Source organism: Crinia signifera, chromosome 2, assembly GCF_055691185.1.
Source record: "Crinia signifera chromosome 2, ASM5569118v1, whole genome shotgun sequence".
Taxonomy (NCBI): Eukaryota; Metazoa; Chordata; class Amphibia; order Anura; family Myobatrachidae; genus Crinia; species Crinia signifera.
The window spans coordinates 222,871,893-222,885,863 of record NC_139218.1 but is presented as its reverse complement, the minus strand read 5'-3'; the positions used below and the strand labels follow the sequence as shown (position 1 = coordinate 222,885,863).

General features: G+C 43.4%; 1 protein-coding gene across 9 annotated transcripts in view; it reads left to right on the top strand.

The window, feature by feature from the left end:
* The window catches only part of MACF1 (microtubule actin crosslinking factor 1), a 237,812-nt gene that overhangs the window by 61,878 nt on the left and 161,963 nt on the right, over positions 1–13,971 (top strand). For all 9 annotated transcript variants that reach the window (XM_083173834.1, XM_083173839.1, XM_083173838.1 and 6 more), the window contains 4 exons: positions 7,759–7,820; positions 8,755–8,844; positions 9,820–9,897; positions 10,006–10,098. In XM_083173834.1, the coding sequence (XP_083029960.1) occupies positions 7,759–7,820; positions 8,755–8,844; positions 9,820–9,897; positions 10,006–10,098 (323 nt within the window). The remainder of the gene's footprint in view (positions 1–7,758; positions 7,821–8,754; positions 8,845–9,819; positions 9,898–10,005; positions 10,099–13,971) is intronic.

Here is a 13,971-nt window from a genome sequence, read left to right as displayed (position 1 = left end):
CATGCCATGTACCCGATGGCATGCGATGCGACGCGATTTTGACCCCCTATACGATGAAAAATCGTATAAGCACCCTAATGGGTGCTTACAATGTTAAATGCACCCCCACGCCACCCCCCCACTATAAACGTGAACCCGAAGCGTGGCGAGTGGCGGCGGTACGTGTCCTACGACCTTTTCATACCCCCACTATCCACGTCGGCGTGGAGTTGAGAATAGATTAGTGTGGCGAGACGCGGATACCTTCACAGGAAAACGCGTCCCTTCGCGGGCTTCACAGGTATCCGCGTCCGCTCGCCACGCTTCGGGCTCGCTGCGCTCGCCACACTAATCTATTCTCAACTCCACGCCGACGTGGATAGTGGGGGTATGAAAAGGTCGTAGGACGCGTACCACCGCCCCTCGCGGGCTCGCTGCGCTCGCCACGCTTCGGGTTCACGTTTATAGTGGGGGGGTGGCGTGGGGGTGCATTTAACATTGTAAGCACCCATTACGGTGCTTAACATTGTATAAGCACCCATTAGGGTGCTTATACAATGTTTAATCGCATCGCATCGTATGGCATTGTATGCCATGTACAATGGCATACAATTTGAAAATTGTATGCCATCGTACACTAACCAACGAAATCACGTCACATCGCATACCATCGCATGCGTAATGGTATGCGATGCGATGGGCGCCGCCAAAATACACAAGTACCTACAAATGTGTGCTGATCCATGAGGAAAGAATATTTAAGGACAAAATTGTAAACTGTAGCGATACATCACATTTCAAATTCTGCCCATCCATATACAAAGATGCCCCCCTCACTGATCTGCACCTTCACTTGGGATACGGGCATTGGGTCAACAGTATTAGGTCGACATGAGTCTAGGTTGACAGGGTCATTGGGTTGACAGTCTAAAGGTCGACATGGGGTTTTTCCAATTTTTTTGAGCCGACATGTGCCAACAGGAGGTATTTCATGCCCTACCTTCCACTAGGGCATGGTGGGAGAATAAAATAGTGTGCCGAGCATAAAGAGGCACCGTGCCCGAAGCATGGCGAGCGCACATAGTGCTACATTTCAGTGTCCATGTCGACTGTGTCAACATTCGGGACAAATAAAATGTGAAAAACCCCATGTCGACCTAATGACTCATGTCGACCTAATGGTGTTGACCTAATGACTGTCGACCAACATTGTGGTGACCTATTGATCCATACTGCTTCACTTAGAGTGACTGCTAGATGTTTCCACATGCACCTTAAGCCATGCTGGCCGATGTGCTGAAGCATGGATCGCTGCACACGCTGCTCAGCAGCCATGATATGCTCTGAGCGATCTGTGCTGAGCAGGGTTTTGCTGATTATTTATAGGCAAAATCCTGTGATCTGCGAGTGATAGTGGCATGCTTGACCACGCATCGCCTTCTCTGGGGGCCATACACATGGAGCGATCTGTGCTTAATTCCTAAGTGATCTGTCAGATTGCTTAGAAATAGGGTTAAAATTGCCCCATGTGTTTTGTCCCCCCCCCCCCCCTTTTTTTTATTGCACCACAAACTGATAGACTAGTCCCTGTCATGCATCCAGCAACTTTTTTTTAACGAGTGACTCTCCTGCCTTATGGTACAAAAAGGACAGATGTATGAGCACACATCTGTATACATCTACAGTGGTGCTTGTAAGTTTGTGAACCCTTTACAATTTTCTATATTTCTGATGAAATTTGGCCTAAATCTACCTCAGATTTTGAGAAAACGCCCTAAAACCAAATTAAACAAAGCAATAGTGCACAAGGGGTCATACTAGTAACTGAAAACAGGGGGAAGGGGGCCATGTTGCATTGAGCAGCATAGCCCTTGTTCCGAGATAGTAGAAAAATAGTTTGTTGCAAAGTCTATTTCTACTTTCGATTCCGATGCAGTGGGGGCCGCACATCGGGATCGAATCACAATGGGGTGCTGCAAATCACGGTACGATTTGCACTAACTTGCTATCAATTTTGACTGTATAGTCCAGTGGTTCCCAAACTTTTTTTGAATCACGGCACGGGCCTAGAGCATCAAAATATTTTCAAGGCACCCCTAAGCCAAATGCTTCTTATTGAGAAATTCAGAAAAAAAATATTAAGTTAAGCGCATTGTGTTTATAGTCACAGTTGCTCCTGTTTGTCCACATATATTATGATTGGCAGACACAAGCACTGTATTTACCTGGTACATTGACCATTAATAATAGGAATTGATCCTGGTCCGCCAACCCAAGGCACCCCTGCAAGTGTCCTGAGGCACCCCAGGGTGCCTAGGTACACAGTTTGGGAACCACTGGTATAGTCTAAATCAGTAGCCCAAGTAGCACTGTGTGTACACACCATGGGCCTTATTCTAGTTCACTCTTAGAGGCAACTTCCTTCTCATATGGACAAAACCATGTGCACTGCAGGGGGGGGGGGGGCAGATTTAACAGGTGCAGATAGAATTATATTTGGGTGAGTTATTTTGTTTCTGTGCAGGGATACTAACTGACTGCTTTATTTCTACACTGCAATATAGATCTCACTTTGAAGAAAAACCCCACCCAAATCGCATTCTCTCTGTGCATGTTATATCTGCCCCACCTGCAGTGCACATGGTTTTTTTCCATTTGAGAAGGAATTTGCGTCTGAGAGTGAACTAGAATAAGGCCTCATGACACACAAATAGCTGGCCTGTGTGAGTGTTTGCCAGCCCTCTGGTGTATGCTCTCTGACATTGGCCACCTCTGTATCTACAAGTCTACTGTATCTTTTGAATGCCGTACTTGTAAACCTTTGTCATGCAACTCGCATTGTTGTTTATATTTGTATTTATATGTCTGATCTTGTAGCTGTGTCTTGTCTCTTCTTTATGTTAAGGCTTCCTTGGTATCCTGGGTCACATGCTATGACATATACACAGCAACACAAGGTGTCTTTGGGTGATAAGACAGATCTCTTCTTAGCAGTTGCTTCCCTTATAAACCCGTACTACCACTAGCTATGACCAAATATTTTCCTTTCCTAATACTAAATACATTTGCAATAGGGATCCCCTTTCTGTCCTGCATTCTATCGCCGTTGTGCTAGACATGGCATAGAAGAGTGAGAAATAAGGAGTCATCTATAATATCCATTAAGACGAATTGCCTTCTTTTTTTAAATACTTGTGAAAACACATTTGACAAGTGTGTGATTGTGCTTTTTTGCTAGAATTAAAAATAAAATGTACAAGTGACTGTGTGACCTATGAGAACATATATGTTTCACAAGAGTAGAGGTGTTTTGGAATTGGATTAGAGTATACTTTCATTATGCTAAAAAAAAACATGATATGGAAATTAAAAAAGTTCACACAAGCTTTACATTGTACTAGTTTTTATTACATTGATTTGATTTATTGCATTAGTTTGAAGTTGTATCATGCAATATAAGGGTGTCATCACTTGTGCCACAATATAAAACCTTTAAGGAAGCACTTGTGTATAGAATTACAAAGGTGGAAAAGAGGGCATTGCTGAGTGGGAGGACCTGTTTCTCCTTTCTGTGACCTCCTAGTGCTCACTGTACAGACCTCAGGATACCTTGTGTTTCCTCTGTACAACCAGCAGAGTGCTCTGTAGTGTACTTCATTACAGGCAGGCAGACCTGCTCTCCTTTATGGAAAGTGTGCTGCTATTAAGTAATGCTGTGTACACCTAGTGCGATTCAATATGATTTGCACTATATAGTGACCCTGAGTCGCACATTGTTAGCTGCATTCGATGCAGATTAGATCCCGATCCGCAGCATTGGGTGCGAAAGTTGAAATTAATTTTATTTCTGCTTCAATCTGCTAAATCCGAAAGCAGTGCTGTGCTGCTTAGTGCGACATCCCCCCCTTCCCTCCCCCCATGCGCCGTCCTCCCGCTGTCCCTCCTTCCTGTACCCTTGTGTACACCTCTTAAGAATGACAAATGGGGAACTTGATAAATAAAAGATCTGTTTCCTGTTGTTGAATTTTGCTTAATTTGTTATCTATCTCAAAACTATTAAATGCTGTCCAGTTGTATGACTTTACATATATCTTGTGGGAATAATAATTCGTAACATGTTGATTTTTAAATTGTAACTTGTAAAATTATAATTGTAAATATTTTGATGGCCATTTGGGAGGCAGAAGAAAGGCAAAATTGCTCTGGATGTCTTGGGTTTTCGGTCAACCTATGAAAGGTTGTTAGTCCGACACAATCAAAAGGTAACATGAAAAAAGGGTTGCCATGAGTTTTTCATTATTTTTTTTTTTAACTGACTTGTTTATACTTTACCATCAAATTGGGCATAGAGTTAGATTATAATAGTGTGCTGAACGCAGCCAGGCACCAAGCCAGAAGAATTCAAGGGGATGCGTTACACTGATACAGTGTCTGTTTACCAATCACATCACATCACATCGCAAATGCCGGGTCCCACATGGGATTTGGACATTCGTCTATCTTAGGACCGACCCGGCATTTGTGCTAATTGCGGCTCGAGTCTGACCCAGGTTAAACCCTTCTTTAAACTCGGGCCACATTGCCGGGTTGCTGGACCATGGATTTTTCAAAAAGTCCTTTCACACCGTACAGTGACCTGGGTCGACTGGGCAACAACCCGGGTTGGACTTGGGTTATTTGTGCGGTGTGAAAGCGGTATAAGACTCCCAAAAAAGGAAAAACTTATGTTGACCTATTGACCATGTTGACCAATAGTGGTCAACCTTCAACTGAGATGCTGTCACCCTGATAATCCATAACCAATGTCATGACATTCCCTAAGTACATGAATTGGGAAAGGTAGGACTACAGTCAATGTTGCCCTTTTAATCTTTTTTTTTTTTTTTTTTTTTCTGGCCCACTAGTCCTCTCTACTTTTATTGGTTTTGTTACTCTATGTTGCTTACATACTTAAGTGTTATGGTATATAATATTGCCTTGTCAGTGATTGCATTTCGCTCATGACAGATGTCTGCGTGAGTTGCACACATCTGCTTGGCCTTAATCTTTGATTCTCTAGCTTTAAGATTGAAGCATTAGATGTTTATGCATATTAAGATATAGTACAGTGCAGGGTATTTTAGCTAGAGAACACAAATCTATTCTTCCCAAGAATTTCCTAATAATAGAAGTAGGTGCTGTTTTGCTGAAGTAAGGTGAATGATCATGTCAAGGCCCCAGGTACCTGGACCAGCTTCTGATTCCATACTGTCCCACCCGATTACTGCGTTCTGTAGATGAAGGACTTTTAGCAGTACCTAGTGTCTCCCGTAAATCTTCCGGGGGTCAAGCTTTTAGCCATGCAGCTCTGACATTATAGAACTCCCTGCACAGTTCAAGAGGCCCCCACTCTAGAATCCTTCAAAAACAGACTCAAAACTTTCCTGTTTGCTCAAGCATTTCTTTCATTCCCTTTAGTATTGTTTCTGAAAAGCTTTGCTGTACTTCATTGTTTCTGTACTGTAATACATTCATTATATCTGCTCTATTGGAGAAAGAGCGCTATATAAATAAAATTATTCTCTATCTATCGGCTAAATGCTCCTCACCTCTGAAGTACTGCCATTGACCACTAGTGGACCAAATTACTCCTTAACAGAAAGTGAAAGCAAAATTATCTGTTTCAAACTTGCCCGATATGGACAGAGTGAGCTGTGAAGACTTTGGGGTATATTCGATGCGGCTGGCTCGCCCTATTCTATGTTCTGGGGATTCCCCCGAATGGCAAGGTTCGCCGCTAATGCAGCGAGCCCACTGCATATAGCCGCGAGTCTCGCCGTTTTCACGGCCGCACTTGCCATTTCCACCTCTCTTTCTAGAAACAGTGAGGTGGAAAGGCGAGTGCAGGGGGTGGTTTGAATACTGAGGGCGGGTTATGACGGTGAGCAATAGGCACTGCTCGCCATCATAGCTCACCTGTTTGGCATTGAATATACCCCAGAGACTGAAGGAAGCAAATAGCCTGATCATAAAACAGCACAGTGCCCATATTAGCTGGGAAATTATTACATCCTTCAGTCCCCGGCATTCATAGTAGGATTTTTTTAAACTAAGTGCAATTTTAATAAAATCTGCATTGAATTTACTTCGTCACAGTACATGAGCCAACATATTAATTGCCATAGCTTCACTTATTTGGACCAAATAGGTTAAGAGTTATCTTTGTCTCTAGTAATTATTTCAAAAGATTCTCCGGTCTGTGATGAATTGTGGCTGCCTTTTTATGACAGGAAATCAAAAATGTTGTGGGGATTCTACCAGCCTTTATGTTATATTTTTCACTTCCACATTATCTTAGCGGTTCCATATGGTCTGGCGTTTCTATGCTCTTTTCCCTGTGGTTCTGACTGCTAATGCCTAAATACTAAAAATAAGCGTAAACCATTTCCTTACAATGTTTTCCCAGCAGAAATGAGTTGTAGCTTGCTGCAGATTGGCACTGTACAGTGTTATGTTGTAAAACCAAATTATTTTTGTAAGGCGCTGTCACCCTAGGTAAATGTCTAGCCTTCTGCATTTCTGCCACCTTTGTCAGGTTGGTGAAATTATACCTCATGGGGGGGGTATATGATTAATCATATACCCCCCCCCCCCCCAATCATTTATGGGATGGCTAGATATGTATGTTAAGGCTGTATTTTTACTTACATAAAGAGTTATACAGCAGTGTGTTGACAGATGGGATGTGTGGCACTCAATGTGTCCTTGCCCGGAATTTCAGCTTGTGATAAGCTGGACACAGGATCATTATATAGCAGCATGCATATTCCTTCCCTCCTCCCACACCTCTCTATGGAGAAGTGTCAGTGTTTATTCCTATCCCCTCACTGTACTGAAGGGTGCTTCTGGGTCTGAAGTCATGTGAAGGTGAGGGGAGGGCTGAGGTGGGCTTAGTGAGTATGTCTCAGATGGGGAAGAGGCGGGCGCATACCTGAAGATGATGTGAAGTTCAGGTGGCTGCAGGCTGGAACAGCTGTCTGACTTGGAAAAAGACAACTCGCATAGGGAAAACACCTATCCCCTTGGCTAGGAGTGCCCTTTCTGCACCCTATATCAAGACCTCACGTGGGGGCTCCGTTCAGGATGTGGGAGGAGCTTGGCATAGAAGAGCTGCTGCTGGATGATGTGATGACTGTCCCCTTAAATGAGAGCAAGGTGCAGCAAAAGTCTGACATGAAGCATATCGGGGAACAGAGACTGTCCAGTTCCCACTTGGTGTGCCTGATGTGTTGCATGGGTCAGTATGACTTCTGAAGAGTTGGGGATGGGGTGTATTCTCTTTTTGCACTGAGATCTGCCTGTTTCACTTCCCCCTGCATGCTTAGACCTCAGTATATTTAGCAATAATCCGTTAGCTGTGTTCATATCCTCAGGATGTAGTTAGGTGTACATGTGACACGATGATGGTGCGAGGTCTCAGCTTGCTAATGAAGGTTGTCTGTGTAACAGTGTGCCATTCCTGATTTAAGTGTTGAATCTAGTCCTACACTCCCCAAGCCCCCACTTGGTACTGCACATCTTTGCGTCCTAACACAAACTGTGACTTTGGATTATTGAGGCTGTTTGGTAATCCTGGCAGTGAACGGACTGCACAAGGCGGTTTTCTGGATTATGATAATCTCTTTCCTGTGAAGGGGAGGGGGGCTCTCTCCAGGGTGAGAGGTCATGGCCACCTGTCTTTATGCAAAAGGATTAATTTTTGTGATCTTGTGTAACTTTTTTTTCTCTTCATTTCTTCAGATGAGCGAGACCGAGTGCAGAAGAAAACATTCACAAAATGGGTCAACAAACATCTCATCAAGGTAACACCAATCTATAGTAATAGTTTTTTTATATGGCGATAGTAATTGTTTCAGCGCAGTTTTTTATTTTAGTCTAGTAATGCATTGCTTGGTATCCTATCTATTCATGTTGATTTTTAAGTTTTAAGCGTTTAATTCTGCTGACTTTTCTCTTATTTTTATATTCTTTTTTTTTTTCTATGCTAGTATATTTTCTTGTTTCTGTACACCAGGACCTTTGAATAGTTTATGATTTATTTGCTTATTTCTTGTTTGTTTATAGTTCTATGCTTCGTAATGCTGTACTACATATTAATAGCCCATTTTTTAACTTGTACAATTTGTCCCTGTTCTTTCATTAACCGAATACCTGCCCTGGTGGTCTCATGGTTACATTCTCTCCTTCTTAACAGTCAGGCGATTTTCTGAGCGATGTTAATTAATTTAACTACGTTGCTCGGAAAATGCCCCTACATCGCCCCATGTGTAGGGACATAGCGATAGCAATGTGAGGCCCCGCGTGTCTCTATCGCCCCGGTGATTAATTTCCAGCATGCTAGATATTCATTTCTAATCACCAGGCAGGGCTGTGTTCTCAATAGAGAACACTGGCCCTGACAGATTGCTCAGTACACAGCGCTGGCACATTGCTGAGGGATCTAGCATCGCTTAGAACGCCCAGCATTGTCACTGTGTGTGTAGGCCCCTTTAAGCTGGCCATACACTGATCATTCAGATCAACTGTTCTGAACGAATATAGCTCAGTTTATGAGCCTGAATGATAATCGTACTTCTGTAGAGCAGTCAGGATAGTTTGAACCTGTGCGCTCCTCCAGACCATACTTCTTGCAGCGTAAGGAGGCATTCCTCTTTCTCCGTGTTTGCCACACTGTTTTGCAGTCTATGGTCAGTTTTGGTACCATCTCTCATTGGTTTTATATCATGTTGTAAATAGGTTCGCAAACACATCAATGATTTGTATGAGGATCTGCGGGATGGACACAATCTCATTTCCCTTCTGGAGGTCCTGTCTGGTGTCAGACTAGTAAGTATTTACTTTATTTATTTCTGTGTATGCTACCATAGAAATGTTCCTTTTTCCCTCACAGTCTCATTGCCATGTCCATTAGAACAAGGACCCTGAGGCTCCTCGGGGCCTGCGACTCTCCCGTATGCCATCCCGCCGCCTGTTGATGAGAGAGGAGTCAGAGGACAACCCTGACGATGCTGTATGTCACTAGAGCTGTCACTCGGTCAGATTATCCAGTGTGGGGAAGGAACCCAGCACTGGGTTATCTGTCTGTGGGCACAGTGTGGGAGGATGAAGGGATGTGTGCTGTGATATTAGCATGAGCATGAGGGGAGTTCTGTAATCATATACACGTGCTTATGCACGTCACCTCCTTCCCTCACTCACTGCATGGGGTGAGTTGCAATGGCTTACTGCCTTGTACTGCAGGAAAAGACAAGGGTACGAGGGTTCTCCTAACCGCCACACTCCACTTATTTGTATTGTTTTCACCAGTCTCTTCTTTGCATATTTGCCTTTAAATCCACTTCTTTCTAACCTCTCAATGGGGTAAATGTACTAGGGTGGGAGTTGTATTGAAGATGGAATCTGATTGGTTGCCTATAGCAACATCCAATATATTATCTTATAGAAGGTTCTAAATAAATAAGTAGTAGACTCTGATTGGTTGCTATGAGCAATATCCTATCTTCAATTGAACTCCCATTTTAGTAATTTAAACCCCAATAAACGCTTTTCCGCATCTGCTATTCAATGTCCACTTAAGAATCCTTGGTTTCCTCCTTGGTTTTTCTTTCATTCTCATCTTTTCTCATTGTTCTGACTTTGTTTCTCTTTCACCATTTTTTTACTTTTCTGCAAAACTTTACCTTTTTTCCCCTCTAACTTCCTCTAGTAATTATTCTGACTCTCTGGTTTCCATAACATGACACTAACTATCTATTTACCCATTATTTCAAGTTTTATTGGAATGACCTCCTTGTTTTGCAGCCCAGAGAGAAGGGCCGGATGCGTTTCCATCGCCTGCAAAATGTGCAGATTGCTCTGGATTACCTCAAGCAACGCCAGGTAAAGCATTAGAGTATCTGATAGACTGAAACATTCCCTTCATGATGTATGAACAGTCACATCATGATTGGATGAGAGTACCGTGACAAATTTCTAATTTATGTGTAGGTGAAATTGGTGAATATCCGAAATGATGATATTACTGATGGCAACCCAAAGCTGACCCTTGGACTGATATGGACCATAATCCTTCACTTTCAGGTAAGAGTCTTGCACATCAATATGTTGCAGTAGTCTTCTCTTTTGAAATATGCTCAATAATGGCAGAAATTATGAATGGAAAAGTTTGGGCGCAGATGTAAATAAGTTATTGTTCTCTAGTGGCCAGGCCTGGTAATGCAATGTGTGCCGTATAACATGTAAGTGCCATCAGTGAAGGAGGCGGACTATAAATAAGTAGAAGTTACTTCTCTATCCATGAATGTCCACCTGTACAATACAGTACATTGGTTGTGTTATGCCCAGTGGCTTTCTTTTATATACATGTAGGGAGGGTAATGATATGTTAGTTGGGCGCCCACTATAGGGGCAGACTAGATGGGCCAAGTGGTTCTTATCTTCCATCAAATTTTATTTTTCTATAGTTAGTACGCTCATACCCACACTATCCATGTCGGCATGGAGTTGATTTTATAGTGTGGCGAGCGGACACAAAAAACTAAGCAAATAGCTTAGTTGGGCGCCCAACTAACATATAAGTACAGTAGGGATATGTATATATATTTGTTGTAGTGAGTGCTGGGCCCCCTGTGTTTGTATTTAATAGAGTGTGTGGTCACAGGCCACTGCACCCCATCCTAAAGTCGAGTCCGTTCTGACGAGATGCCGCTTCAATGCTGTCGGGAAAGACGGCATTGAATAGGCGCCCACTGTTATTTCCCCCCTTTAAAAATAGGGGCAGGAATTGAATACCCCCCTAAATGTGTGTCTCAGCCCCTGTAATTCAGCATCAATTTCAGATCGATTTTTATTTAATCAAATCAATTAAAATATTTATGAAAATCAGCCTGTAGTAAATAAACTCCCTATAGTTTTACCTTATGTCATCGTAGGTGGACTGATTTCTCTATTATTGCTTGGACTAGTGTGCTTTAAGGTCATTGTGAGCTTACTACTCCTCCTTTTATCTTATGGCATTGAAAAACTGTGTTTTTATAGCGGTTTATTAGTAAATAGATTTACTTCAGTATATAGGTATGAATGCTTTCCAGGTCTGACAAACCAGAATACATACAGGATAAAAATGATGATTAGCATTTCTATGCTTGAGGTGTCTGTTTTTGGCCCCATTCATATACATATTTGATGGCACACATAATTTAGTGTGATGTTCACTGAGCAAGTAGAGGGTAATTATGGGAGGGAATACCTAGTTTCTAGGTTTTCCTGCCTGGACAACCTGCAATGCTGAGGCGGAGCCTGGCCGTCCATCCATGGCACATTGGCCCTTATTCTGATCGGTGCGGATATTCCCGCTTGCGTACGGGCCGCCGATGTTTATCGTCTGCGCATGTGCAGAGGTCACTCTGCGCATGTGCAGGCGATTTCGCCGCATGGATTCTTTATACGCCGCACAGGGGGCGTAGAGGGGCGTGAGGGGCTACTTAGCCTCATTACCCTATGCATACGCCCCCCGTTTCATGGGCGTTCCCATGCAAACGCGGGGCGTATGCATGGTAATGAGGCCGTGACGCGTGGGTACGGGGCGGGCATCTGACATCGCCGGATGTCAGCTGCCCGCCCCCATACATGATTTCACACGGACAAGTGTCCGTGTGGTCTTGTGTTGCGGGACCTGGTGGAGCGTGCGGCCCTGCATTCGATGTTCGGCGACCATCGAATGCAGGGGCAGCTCCCAAGACGGAGGAGACGTATCCCCGTCCAATTTCATGCGGATCGCCACATATCCGCGTACGGACGGCAGGTGGCGATCCGTATGGAAGGCGGGGATTCGCCTGCACGGTTGCGGCCGCATATTCTGATCGGCCCGCACCGATCAGAATAAGGGCCATTGTTTTGGTAAGATTGTATTTTTTAAAAAGTGTTACAGGTTAAGTATCCCTTATCCAAAATACTTGGGACAAGAAGAATTTTGGATAACAGATTATTCCGTATTTCAGAATATTTTAATATTTTAATGATGTATCTTGCCTTTATGCTGTAAAAAAAATCAACCACATGAAATATATTTTATTTGTGCATAAAACAAGGTTTCAAAACATTAACCCCTTCAGTGGTGTTTTTTTTTGGGGGGGGAGCGCTCCCCACTGGGCGAGTTTTTTATGGGGAGCGCTCCCTTTAAAAAAAAACCACCACTACCCCCCTGGGTCCGGGCAGCGCCGCTGAACTGTCAATCAGCGGCTGCCCGGACCTGCGCCCCCCCCACCGCATCGCTGTCCCCGGCAGCCGGCTTGTCATAAGCCGGCGCCGGGGACTTCTATTGAAAACCCGGAGGGGAGGGGGGAGGAGGATGGAGGAGGAGGCGACGCCGCAGAGGGGAGGTAGCCGGGCAGCGCGACGCTGACGGAGATTAGAGTGAACTCAGCAGCGCTGCCCGACTCCAAACAGTGGCAATCCCGAGAATTTTCCGGGCTTGCCAGACTGGGCACTGAGGCACAGCCCGGAAAATTCTCGGGATTGGCACTGAAGAGGTTAAACAAGATTTGTGTTCTATCTCAGACACTGACTTTGAATGCCAAGCAATCAATGTCTTGCACATATATATATAGTGCCAGTTACATATCATGTCCAAAAATGTAACTTTGTGGAATGTACGGTATGTTTTTTTCTGAATAATTCGGATAAGGGATACTTAACCTGTACTACCATTGAAACAAATGGTCTGCATGTACTATGCCTTGTAAATGACTGCCTCTTTAAAAAACCTCCCATGTTTTCCATTAAAATGAACTAAGACTCAATTATATTTAAACACATGTAAAATATGTATAGATTTACTTGTCACATCAATAAGCTGTATTTGGTGTTAAGATGATGTTCGTATGTGAGGCCAGTGATCTAAAAAAAACATGAACATGGATGTGATTAGAAGATGGTGCGTTACTTCTTGACAATGAGTCTGATTTCATTATTTGATACTGTGGTCATTTTGGAATACTTCTAGTAGTGCATGTGCCCAGATTAACCCTTCCTAATGGGCTGCATGTCATTATCGATTCATGTTTTATACTTCGCATCATATAGCAAATGAATGTATAATTTAAGTTGCATTGTATGAGGTTTTCTGTTGGATTTGATTGGTTTCTGTCCATAGTGCTGGTACAAACATGCTTAAAATAGCTGCAAATGCTTTATTTATGTTCTGTAATATTCCCAAATGAATTTTTCTTTTGAGCCATTTCAATAATTTGACTTTTTACTAGCTGACTACTCTAGAAGCACACCATACATAAACCTATATCAGCCATAACATTAATATTGTGTAAGTCCCCTTCCTGTTGCCAAAACTGCTCTTGCTGGGGCATCTGAAGCAGGAGTGAGTAATTTGTTACTCATCCAATGTTTCATTTCTCCTGAACAGAGGGTTTCCTGCTTGCATATGAAGCTGCTGTTCCTCCATGTCACTTGTTACACTGGGAGCAGCTACATGCAAGATAGTGGGCCAGATGTAGTAAGCTTAAAAGGTGATAAACCACCAGCCAATCAGCACCTAACTGCCATGTCACAGGCTGAGTTTGAAAAATGGCAGTTACGAGCTGATTGGTTGGTGGTTTATCACTCTCCATTTTATCATTTTTCAAGGCTTAGTACATCTCTCCCTAGAAGATTAGGGCTGAGGATGCTGCTTTCAAAGGGGAATGAGAGAGCCACATAACATTAGCTAACCAATAATCATTGACAAAAGATTTATAGAAAGGTGTGAGACACCACATTACACCCATCAGCCATAGCATTACATCACCTGCCTAATATTGTGAAGGTCCCCCTCCTGCTGGCAAAACATATCTGCCCCATTGAGGCATATACTCCACAAGACCCCTGAAGTGGTCCTGCGGTATCTGGCGGTATCTGGCACCAATATGTTAGCAGCAGATCCTTTATGTCCTGTAAGTT